The sequence below is a fragment of the Leopardus geoffroyi genome, chromosome B4 (genome assembly GCF_018350155.1).
Source record: "Leopardus geoffroyi isolate Oge1 chromosome B4, O.geoffroyi_Oge1_pat1.0, whole genome shotgun sequence".
Lineage (NCBI taxonomy): Eukaryota > Metazoa > Chordata > Mammalia > Carnivora > Felidae > Leopardus > Leopardus geoffroyi.
The window spans coordinates 79,677,017-79,693,439 of record NC_059341.1 but is presented as its reverse complement, the minus strand read 5'-3'; the positions used below and the strand labels follow the sequence as shown (position 1 = coordinate 79,693,439).

General features: G+C 51.5%; 1 protein-coding gene across 1 annotated transcript; it reads left to right on the top strand.

Moving 5' to 3' along the window:
- Positions 1-573: 573 nt before the first annotated feature.
- Positions 574-6,761, top strand: KRT3 (keratin 3). The gene is made up of 9 exons (XM_045466122.1): positions 574-1,298; positions 2,323-2,543; positions 3,091-3,151; positions 3,501-3,596; positions 3,875-4,039; positions 4,463-4,588; positions 4,920-5,140; positions 5,538-5,572; positions 6,058-6,761. Exons 1-9 carry the CDS (start codon positions 657-659, stop codon positions 6,393-6,395), a joined length of 1,905 nt encoding a protein of 634 aa, XP_045322078.1. The 5' UTR covers positions 574-656; the 3' UTR covers positions 6,396-6,761.
- Positions 6,762-16,423: the final 9,662 nt, after the last annotated feature.

Here is a 16,423-nt window from a genome sequence, read left to right as displayed (position 1 = left end):
GGGGCGGGGAGGCAGGAGGCAGAGTTTTCAGGGATCTGAGCTTTGTTTCCAGAAAGGGAGGCAGGGAGGTCATCCTTTCACCCCAAATCCAGCGCAGAGTGGGGCCTGCCGGGGACACTCCATGACCATGTGTTGTCTGTGGAGTGAACTGAATCACCCCTTCTGTTGAGATACTTCCCTTGAGTGCTTGGGTGGGCTTCACTGTTTCCACTACCCAGACAACCAGAACGTCCCCCACCCACTTTTCACTCCATTCTTTTCACAGCTGAGAGCAGACAAATGGCCGTTGGGCACCTGGCAAGGAGGAGTGTGCCTCTTGGGTCCTGTCAGACAAAGCTAAGGAGGTGGCCATGCCCAAGCATGGGGCAGTGCCGGGAGCCACCCCCTGCCAGGTAAGCCTGCCACCTTAGCATTTTTACCATTTCAGATTATTTTCAAGGTGTGTTTAGTAGCCTGGAACAAACTTATTGCCTTGGAGGCAAACCCAACCCATGACTATTTGGGATTAATTATCTCTCCTTCGTTTGAGCCCAGCAACCTCCTTGATGTATATAAAGGGATTTATTTTGCACAGGCCTTCAGTTCCCTTCCCTCTTCCTCTGACTCTCAGTGTCCTGCTTAACTCTGGTACTTTTCCTTCACCAAGCTCCCTCACCATGAGCAGACAAGTCAGCAAGACATCTGGTGGCGGCGGCCAGGGCTTCTCGGGTCGCTCTGCTGTGGTCTCAGGAAGCAGCAGGATGAGCTGTGTGGCCCGCTCGGGGGGAGCCAGCGGAGGGGCCTGCGGGTTCCGGGGTGGGGCGGGTGGCTTTGGCAGTCGCAGCCTCTACAGCCTGGGTGGCAACAAGAGCATCTCCATCAGCGTGGCCAGTGGCTCCCGGGCTGGTGGCTTTGGGGGAGGGCGTAGCAGCTGTGGCAGTGGCTTTGGGGGTGGTTATGGCGGTGGCTTTGGTGGTGGCTTTGGTGGTGGCAGAGGAATGGGAGGTGGCTTTGGAGGGGCTGGTGGCTTTGGAGGGGCTGGTGGCTTTGGAGGTGCTGGTGGCTTTGGTGGAGCTGGTGGCTTTGGAGGGGCTGGTGGCTTTGGAGGGTCCAGTGGCTTTGGAGGGCCTGGTGGCTTTGGTGGGCCCGGTGGCTTTGGTCCTGGTGGCTTCCCTGGGGGAATCCAGGAAGTGACTGTGAACCAGAGCCTCCTGCAGCCCCTCAGTGTGGAGATCGACCCCCAGATTGGGCAAGTAAAGACCCAGGAGCGCGAGCAGATCAAGACCCTCAACAACAAGTTCGCCTCCTTCATCGACAAGGTGATGAAACTGACCGGGCCCCCATTTCTGGGCTGGGACTTTGAGCTTAACATTCAGGATCAATCTTGGATGAGCCAGGCTGGAGGGAGATGGTTAGGAAGTCTAGGATCTGGGAAGATGTTCAGGGCTGATGAGTTTGCCGACATGGTCACCTGAGTAGGAAAGACAATGGGCTCCTCTTTGGACCTGGACATCCTAAGTCCTACCTGTCTGGCTCCCTGCTCAAGTCTCCTGCCTGTTGCCTTATCTATGCCCAGGCTGGCAGCATTGGGAACACATGGGAAGAGCCATGGCTACTGGCAGGAAAGGGTCTGACCCAGGAGTGGGCGTTTATCAGACATGAGGCTTCCCAGGAGGCCTGTTCCCTCCACGCTGCTGTGCCGGGCAAAGGAGACACATGCCCTGGAGAAGGGATTAGAGGGGCTTACCTGGAAACTTTAGTCTCAACAGGGCTGCAGAGGAGCTAGCAACCAGTCTGCACCCCTAACTGACCAAGTCAGAAGGAGAAGGGTGCTTGGTGTCCCCCAGACCAGGGTAGCTCACAGCTGTGGGCTCTCTCCTGTGGTGCTGATTGCGGCATTTCAATCAGTATCAGCTCCCAGTGATTCACATCCTTTGAAGGGCTGAGCGTCAGCAAGGCTTTAGGTAGGAAGAATGCCGCTGAGGTTCAAGCACATTTCTGCAGAGTGTACTGTCATTTTGGACCTTGAGATAGAGTCACGAAGTCCCCGGGGAACACCGAGGGGTCATCTTTGCCATGCTGCTTCTGGACAGGGGCTACTTCCAGATTCCCCACCCATTTCTCCTCCTTCTGTAACTTTCCAAAGTGGTGCTGGATCTTTAGCGGCCCGACCCGAGCGGCCGTCCGCCCGTAGCCTCTCCAGCTACAGCAGAAGCATCCCTTCTGGGCCTCTGTGCTGGGGGCTGGGGGGATTCAGAGGCTCAGTCCCACCTGAGCCGGGGCCCCTCCGCTCCTCTGCCACAAGCGTTGCCTGATGCGGCTTCCCCCCCCAACGCGCGGCAGGTGCGGTTCCTGGAGCAGCAGAACAAGGTCCTGGAGACCAAGTGGAACCTGCTCCAGCAGCAGGGCACAAATTCCATCACGGGCACCAGCAACCTGGAGCCCCTTTTTGAGACCTACATCAACAACCAGCGGAGCTACCTGGACAGCATCCTGGGGGAGAGGGGCCGCCTGGACTCGGAGCTGAGGAATATGCAGGACCTGGTGGAGGACTTCAAGAAGAAGTGAGTGACAGAGACACGAGTGGGGCAGCCCTGTGTCGGAGCCCCGGTCCTTACTGCTTTCCTCCCACCCGCCGGCAGTGGTGCCAGTGAGCTCCTCTTCCTCTCCTTACCTTCGCAGAGGGCAGCTCGATTCGCTGGGCTCCCCACTCGCCCTCCTTCCCCAAGGACGAGTAAGGTCATGGCAAGTGGGATGAGTTTAGGGCTGAGGAAGCACTTCCTCATGATCCAGGCTGGGGAAGATTCGGGTTCTAGGATCTGAAGATTGCCGGGACAACTCAGGGCATGCTGACCGACGGTCCGGTTTCCCTGGGACCGAGGGGTTTCCCAGGAGGTGGGACTTCCAGTGCTAAAACCAGGCCAGTGTGCTTGGACAGACTGGAGTGGCTGGTCCTCCTAGCTAATAAGGGGCGAGTAAAGAGGGTGTGTTCAGCTAAGAGGGGCAGCAGAGGGACAGAGGGATGGAGAGATGAACTTTCAGAGTTTCAGACAAAAGTGTTTATGACTACCTCGAAACCCAAACTCAGCTATTTCTTTTTAACCCTTACAGATATGAGGATGAAATCAATAAACGTACAGCTGCTGAGAATGAATTTGTGACCCTGAAGAAGGTAAGGCTGTGTGTGGGGTTCCCGGGGCTTGTGGACACGCATGGGTTTCCAGCTGAGCTGGGGGAACCTTCCTACTCCACTGCCACAGAGCTGCCGAGTTCCGGCAGTTGGAGCAAAAAAACAGAAGCCAGGTGCATCGTAGTCTGGAAAGATCCCCAAGAGTCAGTTCATTGGTTTTTCATTTTTGAGTAACCATCCCAGTGAGACACGAGTCACTCCTTCACGTGGAGACCAGTCTCGGACAAGGGCCGGTCAATCACCAGCCTGTCCTGACCCTTTCCTGTGGCACGTGCAGTTTGTTGTTTGTTCCTTGTGGGGAACGAGGCCTTAATGCTTCTGTCTTTCTCAGGATGTGGACACCGCCTACATGAACAAGGTGGAGCTTCAGGCCAAAGTAGATGCCTTAACGGATGAAATCAACTTCCTGACGACCCTCTATGACATGGTGATGTTTCCTACTAAGAGGGGAGCCAGGGAGGGTGAGATATTCTCAGAGGCTGGGCTGCTTTGCTATCTAGGGCCCAGGAAGACTGAGCCTAGAGATAGGGCTGGCCCCTTGTTGGGGTTCCACAGGATGGACAATAGACACGGGTTCTCTGAGGGGCTGGGGGAGCAGGGTGGGGCAGATGCACATTCAGAACTGAGCCGGAGAATGGGTCTATTGTTCAGGAGTCTCTCTGCAGGCCTCTGCTTGAGAAGTAACAGGCCCCTCTGTGTTGGTAGGAGCTGTCCCAGATGCAGAGCCACGTCAGCGACACCTCCGTGGTCCTGTCCATGGACAACAACCGCAGCCTGGACCTGGACAGCATCATCGCTGAGGTCAAGGCCCAGTACGAGGACATTGCCCAGAGGAGCAAGGCGGAGGCCGAGGCCCTGTACCAGACGAAGGTGGGAGCTAGGCACCTCTCAGAGGATCCCTTGAGGGTCTCAGGGAGGCTGTGGCCTGTGGGGACTGCTGGGTGGTGGGTCCCTGGTGGTCACTGGGTGGACCCCTCTCGCTTCTACCCTCTGGAGACATCCTTCTAACGGCTGTTTGGCTATCCCTGGAGGAAGGTGGTTCCACTGTCCCTTGCCAGGCCACATGGGACTGGTTCTAGCTTGTTCAGAGACTGCAGGGTAGGGGAATTCCTACCACGGTGACCCAGATATTCTCTTCCCTGCTGCCACAGAAGTGTCCCTGCTGAAATAGGATTCAATGTCATTTTAACAAATGCTTACGAAGCACCTCAAGGTTGGGTGGGTGATGTTAGGGATAGAGAAACAAGTCAGGCAAAGCCGCGTTAACACCCGATCTTCCCTTCTGTTCTCCAGCTTGGGGAGCTGCAGACCACGGCCGGCAGGCATGGAGATGACCTGAAGAACACCAAGAGTGAGATCTCTGAGCTCAACAGAATGATCCAGAGGCTGCGGGCCGAGATCGAGAATGTTAAGAAGCAGGTGGGAGGGCAATGCATATAGGCGCCTGGATGGACCAGTGGGGAGTGGGGCTGGGATCTCAGGACTCCTAGTCTGGAATGGACTGCTGGGGTCATCTCGGGCAGCATTGACCTCCGGCAAGTTCAAAGACCGAGCCAGTCCAGATGGCTGGTAATCCATGGGGAAAATATCTCCATAGATGAGGAAAAGATAGAGGTATTGGGGAGAGGGGGATGTTGCCTGGCTTTCAGATGCTTGCTCTGGGGTAAGCTATGGTAAGACTCAGAGAGCCTGGGACCCTCCTGCTAGGCTCATCTCTTCCCCTGCCTCCCCCCCTGCCCCCATCCCCCAGAACGCCAACCTGCAGGTGGCCATCACCGAAGCTGAGCAGCGTGGGGAGCTGGCCCTCAAGGATGCCAATGCCAAGCTCCAAGAGCTACAGGCCGCCCTGCAGCAGGCCAAAGATGACCTGGCCCGGCTGCTGAAGGACTACCAGGAGCTGATGAACGTGAAGCTGGCCCTGGACGTGGAGATCGCCACCTACCGCAAGCTGCTGGAGGGCGAGGAGTGCAGGTGGGGCCTCCAATTCACTCTCCCTACCTTTCCTGACCTGGAGCACATGCTGAGGGTCAGATGAGTGACTAAGTGAATGGGAATGGAGGCCTTTTGTATAGAGAGAGGACCCATCATTGTCAGTAGGCCCTGAAGAGGCCTTCACCCGCCCACTCTCTCCATAGATGGCCAAAGTGCACTCGCGACCAAGGGCGCGCAGGGGTTCTGAATGAAACGGAATCTTTGGGCAGGGAGGCAGGTGCCCTTTCTGGCTGGCATCCCTCTGTGGACAAGGCTAGGGTACTGCTCTGCTTGGCTTCTGAATTCAGTTCAGGTGGCAATTCATCACCTTCGTCCATGAAACATTGCCGGTTATTTGCTTTGTGACAGAGCTATTTTCTCTGGCTTTGTCCTGTAGGATGTCTGGAGAGTGCCAGAGCGCTGTGAGCATCTGTAAGTAGCCAGAATAACCATGATCGTGAGAACCGAATCTGAAATACCTGCAATCACACAGGGCAGTAGCACCTTATTTAAAAAAAAAAAAAAAATTCTATGGAAGTTGGAGAGGTTTTCAGTGGGCAGAAGGGGCAGCAGCCTGCTTCTGTAATTATTTTGGGTTCAGGGCACTATTAATAGATGTCTATGGGATGGGGAGTATGCAGTAGGGAGCCTATTCATGGGAGGAGAAATTCTGGATCGTTTCCAGCGCGGGGGGCGGGGCATCGAGTTGACCACGAGTAGAAGGAACTATTGGAAAATTCATAACCACTTAGCACTATGGGATGAGCACCCTATGCCATTAGAACGTGTCACAATGATCAACCGGTGCAAAGCTGCCTTGGTCGCCTCCCCGTCATCCCGGGCCCCGTGGGTCATTAATTATGATACAGCTAGGAGGGCGAGGGGCGCTGATCGTGGTTCTGTCCTCTCCCCTGCAGCGGTGGTCAGCGGCGGCGGTGCTGCAGGTGGTTACGGCGGCGGCTATGGCGGCGGCTTCGGCGGCGGCTTCGGCCGGGCAGGCGGCGGAGGCGGAGGCGGCGGCAGCGGCAGCGGCAGCGGCAGCGGCTTCAGCTTCGGCGGCGGCAGCGGCAGCGGCAGCGGCATCGGCATCGGCAGCGGCAGCGGCATCGGCGGCAGCGGCTTCGGCTTCGGAGGCGGCAGCGGCGGCTTCGGCTCCGGAGCTCGCTGCGGGGTCAGTGGCGGAGGCTTCAGCTCGGGCAGCAGCCGGGGCGGCAGCGTCAAGTTCTCCCAGTCTTCGCAGCGCTTCTCCAGATAAACACCGCGCGCCACAGCGCCTGGCGCCCCCAGCCCCTGCTCCCCGCCCATGTCAGCGACATCCTCAGTGCCACCCCCCACTCCCGACCCCAGCCCACCCTCCCGGGGCCCGCTCTCTGGGGGCTGGAAGACCCGGGGCACTGGATCCTCCATCCAGACTCCTGGCCGAGCGCTGCCGTGAGAATTTCAGGCGCCCTCTCGGGCTCCGGTCTGTGCCTGTGATTGCCCACGTGTGGCCTCAGCCACCGCCTTCTCCTGCCCTTGGGGTCCCCCCCGCCCCTGGTGGAATGGTCACCACTGCTGATGTATATAACACAGGGACCCCTCTGCCAACCGTTCTGTCGCCAATAAAGTGCATTGTGTTTCACATCAGGCCTCGGGGCCTCCCTGGCCGCCTTTCTCCCCATTGGACTGACTCCTCTCGCTCTGTGCCAGTGGGCTGTGCTGTTCACAGAACAGCCTGAGTGCTCTTCCTCCGCGACTAAGGCAGTTACTCCCGACCGTCCTGTCCACTGTATCAAAACGGGCAAGAGCTGGTGGTTCATTTGTTCTTTGAGCACTGCAGGCCTGGTGGGAGGACATTCCAGGAGGCGTTGTGGCCTAGTTCTTAGAGGGGAAGGTCTGACCATGCACACATGGATTCCCTCCTGGCCTTCTCTCATTTGGGGGAACCTAAGAGGACCTTGAGTGGCTGAGGGGTTTGGGGACAGAGGGTTTCTTTCCTTGGCCCTGGTCCCTACTCCAGCTGACATCCTGAAAGCTTTCTCTTTATCAAGGTGCACTTGGGAAAGTGTGAGCTGCTAGAACTCCAGGGCTGCAGGGATTTCTTTTTTTTTTTTTTTTAAATTTTATTATTATTATTTTTTAACGTTTATTTATTTTTGGGACAGAGAGAGACAGAGCATGAACGGGGGAGGGGCAGAGAGAGAGGGAGACACAGAATAGGAAACAGGCTCCAGGCTCTGAGCCATCAGCCCAGAGCCCGACGCGGGGCTTGAACTCACGGACCGCGAGATCGTGACCTGGCTGAAGTCGGACGCTTAACCGACTGCGCCACCCAGGCGCCCCTGCAGGGATTTCTTGAGAGTCACCTATCTCGAAGTCGGGCCCAAACAACGCCAGTCTGCTGACAGAGCTCTGAAAAAAAAAAAAAAAAAAAAAAAAAAGGGTTCTGTGTCCATTACATCTTTCCTCCTGGGAGTACGTATTAGAGTTTCTGAGAAGTTTTGTAGCAAAGAATACCTGTTAGCTGTCTTTAACCGGGCATTTCCCACAGAGGCCTCCCTTCTGGGTAGACGACTACCGACCCCTCAGAAAATGTCCTGCACCTGTCTGCATGCACTCTGGGTCCTCAGGTGGTGCGCCAGCCATGGAAACTTCCAGCACCAGGAAGCCCTGATAAAGTGTTAGCTGGCCATGGCAGTGCTGTCTGGAAGGTCATGGCTGGAAGAAACTCAGGCACAAGGAGTCCAGGAGCTTCATTTGCAAAGGAGGAGACTGAGGCTCAGAGAGGTGGAGAGGCTTGCTTAGGGTCATAGAGCGTCTGAGGGTCTGAGCCGGGAGTACAGCCGGGTATCCTGAGTCTGGAGCTCCTTCCACTGACCCACACTGTCTCTGAGACTACAGTGGCTGTCCTCCTGGCATGGCCAGCTGCCTGGGTACCCAGAGAACACACAGGCAATGGAGTAGAAACATTTAGCCAAGCCAGGCCAGGGACGCAATATATCCAACTCAGGCCAAAGCTGAATTTCTTTCAGAGAAGCAAAATGACAATTAAACAAAGAAAACCAGAAACTGGGGCTTGAGGATTCATATGGAAATCGCATGTTCACACTTAGCAGAGCAATCCAAAGCCAGTTCTATCTGAGCTCCCAGGAAGGCTGTTTGGAGGAGGTGGGGTTTGGTAGCTATTGCTTCACCTTTGGGCAGGAAGGTGTCTTTTCTGGCTGGCATCCCTCTGTGGACCAGGCTAGGTAGGGAGACCCAATGCCTGCCCCAGCTCAGAGGGTTGGCCCAGTGGGAAGGTGCCAGGCCAGTTACAGGACAGCTGCTTCCCCTTGGATGAAGTCATTGTTAATGAATTCCTTCCTTCAGCCAATATTCATTAACACTCGGGCACTGGACTAAATGTTGGAGATACAGCCATGAGCCCTGCTCTCATTGTGGTAAGGGAGCACATCAACACAGTAAGCAAACAAATAAAATAATTTCATGCTGTAATAAGTGCGTGAAGACGAGAACCCAGGGGCCGAGCTGGAGAAAGGCAGGGCTTGTGAGCAGGCTGGATATGGGGGTAAAGGAGAGGGAAGGTGTGGCTGTGCTTCCTGGTTTCCTCCCACCCAGTGGGAGCAGCTGGGTGGCTGGGTGGGAGCAGATGGGTGGGGAGGGGAGGGCAGTGGAAGGGAGGGGTGGAGGGGTGGGATGGGTCAGACGAGGCTCTTCAGGGGCTCCACTTTAGACAAGTTTGAGCTGCTCGTGAAGCAGACACCTGGCCTACAGTTGGAGCAGTGGATGTACGTTCAGAAGGGACACCTGTTAAGACCGGAGACTCACATTTGGATGTTGTCTGCCTAAGGACAGTTAGGGGAGTTTCTAGACCCATGGGAACCGATGAGCTCTCCCAGGGAGAGGAAAGAGAAGAGGGACCAGGCTGAGCTCCAGCATCTAGAGTTAGGGAGAAGGGAACAGTCAGCTAGGCAGCACAGACTGGTCTTAAGTTTTCCAGAAACTTGGAAGCCTGTCGCTGAGAAGTCAAGGGGTTTCTAAATGGGCTCCAAAGGAAAGCCACAACAGGGCCAGACTTCGTTGGGACACTGTCCACTGGTCTCAGAGTTCACATTCAGCCAGTGGCCTCTTTCCTTTGCTGCTCCTCCCTGGATTCTGGTCTATGTCCACTGGCCCCTACGCATCCTGTGGGCATTTATAGGAGACCTCCCCTACCTAAGTAGCCTTCAGGTGTCAGGGAGGATCCATACAGCTTCTTAAAGAGAGAGTAGCCAGGGGTTAGTCTGGCTCAGGAAGAATGGCACCACAGAGAGGGCTATTTCTTGGAGATGTCATTGTCCCAGAGGAACGACTAAGCAGGTGAACTTGGTGCCAAGCCCTGAGACTGAAGGAGTTAACTCCATGCTTGGCTGGATAGTCTCCGCCCAGCCCTGATTATTTCTAATCTAGCCTGAAAACACTTCCAGGGAACTTTGCCTGCTCCCAAGTGCTCCTTCTTTTCCTTCTTGGCTTCAGCTTTCACAGAATTTCTTTGTGAAATTCTATGGTGATTTTTCAGGTGCTCTTAAGTCTCTGGGCTTGGGTTGGGTTTCTTGCCCTTGACTAGACTTTTTTATTCTTTGAGTAAGGAGCCAATTTGTGCTGTGCTGTCCATTCTTCTCCTGTCCTCTGAGGCATGCTTGTTTGCTCACGGGGAAGCTCTCAGAGATTGTTGAACGATGCTGACTTGTATGCCCTAAACTGGGATTTGGGGCCATTGGTCAGTGGTGAAGCATTTCTTTTGCTCTCTCTGCTTTGTTGCACGTTTCCTCCTTGGCTGCAGAATGATACATCCTCCTGAGGTGACACGGGGACCCAACTACTATCCCTCACCCCACTCCCATCCCCATCCACCCCTCTCTGCCTCCTCCCTCCCCAACCCCCACCTGGAAAGAATGCTCAAAACAGCGCCTTCCTGTTCTAAGAGCTTCTTGACCCACTGGTTCACACATTCCTTGACGTTAAGGAAACCAAGATGGGTTTTTAGATTTCAGGTTATTTCATTCTTGTTCCTTCTGGTATGTAGGCTATGGGCCCGAGCAAGTGTCAACAGTGATGGTAACACAGCCACAAAAGTCTCAGTTAAAGAAACCAGGGGATTGTTTCCCCCACAAGAATCTGCCTCTGGATAATCCAGACTGCTGATGATCCGGATTTGCATAGAAAGTTCTGGGTAATTTGTAGGAAAATCTCTATGTGACTTCTCTGTTTTGCCCAGAGCTGGGTGGGGGCTGGTTAGCCAACCATCAAAGATCTCATCTATTGGGATTTGGGCGGCCCCTTCCCTTCTTCTCAACAGTTTCACCCATGTGGATTCTCCCTCCACCTCCAAGGCCAGAAATGTAGACACCCCACAACAACCTTGGGAAGCCTGAGAAAAACCCACTTGAGTTCTGAAAACACTTCTTCACTATTTTATCTATGTCCCTCACTAGCCCTTCTGGGATTCAGACTGCACAGTACACATCTCTCTTGTGCCTAAAATCAAGCTAACCACCACCAATACCTCCAGTGCCATTGGCACAGGCTGAAGGTTGAAGACTGAAGTCTAGTTGGTTCTCCTAGGAAACTGATGGAGGTAACGTGGGAACAATCTGATAGCCTTGGAATCCATGGTGACATCAACTTCTGGAGAAGACAGGGGCAGGAAGTGATGGTTCTAGATGGCAGTAAGGCGTGATTTTCATTGGGGGCAATCTCCCCTCCTCTACCAGAGAACATATGGCAACGTTGGGTGACATTTTTGGCTTTTGCAACTGGGACAGTGCTATTGGCATCCAGAGGGGAGAGGACTGGTTGCTACTTAACATCCTACATTTCAGGGACAGAGCCCCAACAAAGGATTATCCAAACTGAAGTGTTAATAGGGCTGCTGTTGAGAAATTCTGGACCCACGCGAGGGGTCCTCTCGTTCACCCCTCTCCTTAGGGAAGGATACTTGTCTAGCTTGGTTGTGGTTATAGCTGAGCTGAATAGAGACCATTCTGAATTTGAGGGAGGGAGATATTTTTAGAAGTTTGTTCATTTAAAATGGAAATGCCCAGGGGCCCCTGAGTGGCTCAGTCAGTTAAGCGGTTAAGCGTCTGACTCTTGATTTCCGCTCAGGTCATGATCTCATGGTTTGTGAGTTCGAGCCCTGCATTCGGCTTTGTGCTGGCAGTGTGGAGCCTGTGTGGGATTCTCTCTCTCTCTCTCTCTCTCTCTCTCTGCCCCTCCCCTGCTTATTCTCTCTCTCTCTCTCTCTCTCTCTCTCTCAAAATAAATAAACTGAAAAAAAAAAAATGGAAATGCCCTTCTATTCTGGGCAAAGGCACAGGAAACGAGCCAGGCAAGCAATGTGACCTTATGTGGGCACTTGCAAGACCTGTGCCAATGGCCCGGGGGGTCTCGCAGTTCTGGAATAAACTTGGCTGTTTCATGCCTCTGTGCTTTTGACAGTCTGTTCCCCTTGCCAGGAATACTCACTCCACCTTCAGTGACTAGACCAGCTCTTAGTTATCGTGGAAGATCACTCGGGCACTGCTGAGTCTGGGGTCTGTCTGTGTTCCCTTTGGACCTTTCCTCACTTGCCCTTTTAGATTAAAATGACTAGTTTCATGTCTGTTCTCCACACCAGAATGGAAGTAACTCGAAGGGAGGGACACGCCTTCCTCATCTATATGCTTCTCGCTGCTCACAGTGTCACACAGGAGACACTGAATTTTACTATGCTGATGATGTGCTGGAAAAGGACAGGGTGGGCTCTTCGACTGCTGTCCTGACACATTTAACAAAAACAACATGATTAAACAGCTCGCTTTTGTTCGGCACCTCCTGGTACAAGTTGCACACTGGGCAATTCGCACGTGTCATTTCATTTAATCCTCACCAGAGGAGGCGGGTGGCAATTATCCCCATTTTCTAGATGAGGAAACTGGGGCTTAGAAAGGCAGAGTAACATGCCTGGCATCCTCAGATCCAAAGCCTACACTTGTAACCACCGTGCTCTGCCGGCCTCCGGGATGCCCTCTCTTGTGCTAGCTCTGGCATGTGGTGCTAACAACTCTGCAGAGTCTTGAGTTGCCAGAAGTTCCAAACCTGGTTTGGTTCCAAACCAAACCCGAAGCTCCTATGTCAGTAGGAGAGGTTTCTCCATGGTTCTGAGGCCCTGTGAGGGGGCAGGTCCACCTTCAGGTCTAGAGAGTTCGGCTCTCCAGTAGAGAAGCCAGAGGCCAATCGGGGGAAATATCTTGATAGTGAGAGAAAGTGATCTCTCTTTCTCTCTTTAATTTTTAAATTTTATTTAATCTCTTTGATGCCAAAGAGGAATTTGTAAGGTTTAAAACTATTTTCATTAACACTAGTTGATGCTTCCAGGCACATCACATTCTGGGGGTGGGTTCTTTAAATGTTTTTTTCTTTTTAATGTTTATTTTTCAGAGAGAGAGAGAGAGAGACAGAGCATGAACAGGGGAGGGACAGAGAGAGGGGGAGACACAGAATCCAAAGCAGCTCCAGGCTTTGAGCTGTCAACACAGAGCCCAATATGGGGCTGGAACCCACAGACTATGAGATCATGACCTGAGCCAAAGTTGGACACTCAACTGACTGGGCCACCTAGTCTCCCCATGTGGGTGAGTTCTTTCAATGACGAAGTGGACTTTTCTCTCTGGGTGCTGTAATTTGACTTGCTGAAGCTCACGTGAATTCATGACAGGCTTTGGATAAGCTAATTAAAATCCTAGGTCCGTCAGTAAGTTAATTAACCTCACTAAGCTTGTGTCCTTATCTATAAAAATGTGAGTAAAAAAAAATGTGAGTGAAAATTCTGACCTAGTGGTGTTTTTATGACAATTAGAAATGATACTGAGGGTTGATGGTGGGGGTGGGGGAGAGGGGAAAATGGGTGATGGGCATTGAGGAGGGCACTTGTTGGGATGAGCCCTGGGTGTTGTATGTAAGCGATAAATCATGGGAATCTACCCCTGAAGCCAAGAGCACACTGTGTACACTGTATGTTAGCTAACTTGACAATAAATTATATTAAACAATAAATCTAAAACTTTTGGTAAAAAAGAAAAAAAGAAATGATACTTGTAAACAGCTTAATTCAGTCCTGGTGTTATGGCAGGCACTCAGCCACTGTTAGCCATTTTTATATTCTTTTTACAGATGGGTGAAAGGAGCAAAGATTTGAAAGAGGAAATTATTTTCACTAAATCATAGTCCCCACAATCCTGGGAAGTATGCAGTAGCTCAGTAAATATTGTTGACTTAGGGACTGCATTAACTGATGAGCCCCCGGAGCAGGAAACTGGCTTGGCCAGGCATGGAAGAATGGATTTTATGTAACTTGCAATACCGATGCTGTGATTCCTTGTCACTTTATGCAGAAATCATCAGACTTCAATGCCTCATTGACCTTAAACTGGGCTACCCCTTAGAACTCTTCCCACCTTTCAGCCTCTAAACTGATAACTTCTAGGAGGGCTCTGTACATCAACATCGTCACCAAAGGGACTGTCATATGCTGACCACCTGCTCTGTGTAGGGGCTTCTAACACTACTCCCCATAGTCCTCATGGAAACCCAATGAGGTGGTTATGCTAACCCCCATTTACAGAACAGAAGACTGAGGGCAGAGAGTAAAATGACTCACTGGAGGCCTTGTAACTGGAAAGTAGTGAGGCTGGGGTTTGAACACATGCCTAACTCCAAGGCCTCTATGTTTTCCACTCCTCCAAGACATGGAAGGATGGAAAGGGAGTGCTGTCATTTGACTTCCAGAAAATTCAGTATGCCAATGAAAAGGGATGAGACCTCTTTCACTTGGTGCTTCCCGAGGGAGGATCAATGACTTTCAGAAAGACTCAGCAAGAGAGATCCGGGTTTACAGGAGATTGGTCTTCAGGGACCAATAAAGAGAGTTAGCTAGTAATATATTTTTACTGTTCATTTGTTAAATAAAGTTATTTCTGTAGTGATAAGTTTGTATTTTACATTGTTTTTTTAAAGTTTTAATTTTAATTCCAGTTGGTTAACAAAGTGTAATATTAGTTTCAGATGCATAATATAGTGATTCAACACTTCCCTATATCACCTGGTGCTCATCACAAGTGCCCTCCTTATTCCCATCACCTATTTTAAAAAAACTTATATCTTGGGGCGCCTGGGTGGCTCAGTCGGTTGAGTGTCCAACTTCGACTCAGGTCATGATCTTACAGCTCGTGAGTTCGAGTCCCGTGTCAGGCTCTGTGCTGAAGGCTCAGAGCCTGGAGCCTGCTTCAGATTCTGTGTCTCCCTCTCTCTCTGCCCCTCCCTTGCTCACACGCTGTCTCTCTCTCAAAAATAAATAAAGATTAAAAAACCTATATCTTTACGAGAGAAGATGTTACTTGAACGATGCATTCGTACACCGTGTAATGTCCGATATAAGTTTTTATTTTAACCTGGTAAGAAAATAGAAAATGACAATTCCTAGTCCAGAGACAGCAGATCCAGAGTGACTGTACATTTTTCTTTTTTTTGGAAAACAAATTAATGGTTATCTTGAAAATTGGATCTGTGAATCCACATGTATGAAGGGCATGTAGCTATCAGCTCCCAGGTGGAGAGGGATGTCTTCTCGCTTTGACCTAGAGGTAGTGACTGCTGTCTTATGATTCATTCTTCCACTCACAATTATATTATGGGCAACTGTTATGCGTCCTCACCGCAGCTGAACATCAGAGAACAGATTGGCTAGAGGGAATAACTCTGCTTGGTGACCATCCCTCCTAATTTGTAGGTAAGGCAATAAGGATCCAGAGGACTCAGCCATCGGCAACTTTTATAAAGAAGGTTCTGGCAGGCCAGGGATTAGAAGAGCTCAGACTACTGGCAGCAGGCAGCCCGTTGAGACGCCACTGCTCTAAAAGATCCTGCAGTGAATAAGAGAAATACTGCCGAAGATGCTAACTCTGTCTCCTTCTAGCAGCTTCAGTCAACAGCTGAGAGAACAAACCCAACCAGCTAAAGAAAGCGATGCTTTGGCAGGCTCAGGAAATGTGGATTAGGGGAGCCCAACCCAAACCTGTGCTTTTGTGATCTGCCCATTGCGTCTCTCTATTCCTCTTCCCCATCATAGGCTAGGGTGACTGACATAAGCCACACTTAGGAGACTGCCACCCGCTGCCTCAGCACTGGAGCCAAGGGAGGGGAAGAGAATCAGAGACACTGATGTCTGGTTTTGTTTGCTTTGGGCTCTCACTTGGAGCTTCAGGTGAGCCTGGCTCAACTCTCTTCCCAGCGAGGTATTTGTTCTTCTGCTTTTAAGGGAATTCCAAAGAATGAGACTAAAGAGCTCACCAAGAGGGACTGGCATTCATCAGTTGATGGGTGGAGTAAATGTCTCAATGAAGACCCCAACACAGACCCCCTTCATGGATTGTCTATGGATGGATAATATTGACTGCAATATCCAAACATTTGTTGGTGGACCATATTTAAATCTCAAAACAATCCTGCAGGTGGGGTAGAATCCTTGTTTTACAAATAAGAAAAGAGAGGCTCAAAGAAGTCAAGTACCTTGTCCAAGGTCACTCCATAGTGCGAGGTAAACAAGGGGTTTGAACCAGGTCTGAAGTTCATGATGACAGGCTCTCTGTTAGACCACAGCTACCTTACTCTTGTGAGGCATTTACTGATTTTCAAGGGACTTTCACTTATGTGATATCCTACGAGGCTCCCTACAAACCACTGAGGTAGGAAGGGATTTGACTGATAAGAACACAGACTTAGTGTGTTAAATCACAGCCCAAGGTCACCAGCCCAAATCCCTCCCAGCAGAGGTCATGCTCTCTACTATTCCAGCTTGGGTTTCTTACTCTCCATCCTCACATGGCTTCCTTTTGCTACCATCCTTTGGTGAGCTGCTCAGGGGTGCAAAGTTGTTTTGAGAACAACCAAGGCCAAACTTAAGTTATCTCCTTTCTCCATATCCCTAAATAGAGTACTAGCAATAGCTCGGTATACAGTGTCTTACTAGGTGTCAAACACCATGCTACACATTTTATATTTATTTAACTTAATGCTCACAAAAGCCCTGTGAAGTACCCGCCATTATCATACCCATTTTATCGTTGAGAAAACCAAGGCACATAGAAGTTAAGCAATGGCCAAGGTCAAAGAGCTAGTAGTGAGTGGTGGAGCTGGGATTCTAACCAGGCAGACTGGCTTTTGCCAAACTGCAGAACAGAAAATTAAGAATTAGCTGCAGAGTACTTAAAATTGATGGATTTGAGGATC

Excerpts from the sequence above, each read along its gene's own strand:
- KRT3 (XM_045466122.1), top strand. The coding sequence starts at position 657 with ATGAGCAGACAAGTCAGCAAGACATCTGGTGGCGGCGGCCAGGGCTTC. Across the intron at positions 3,152-3,500 it reads AATTTGTGACCCTGAAGAAG|GATGTGGACACCGCCTACAT; the intron begins GTAAGGCTGTGT and ends TGTCTTTCTCAG. Across the intron at positions 4,589-4,919 it reads TCGAGAATGTTAAGAAGCAG|AACGCCAACCTGCAGGTGGC; the intron begins GTGGGAGGGCAA and ends CCCATCCCCCAG.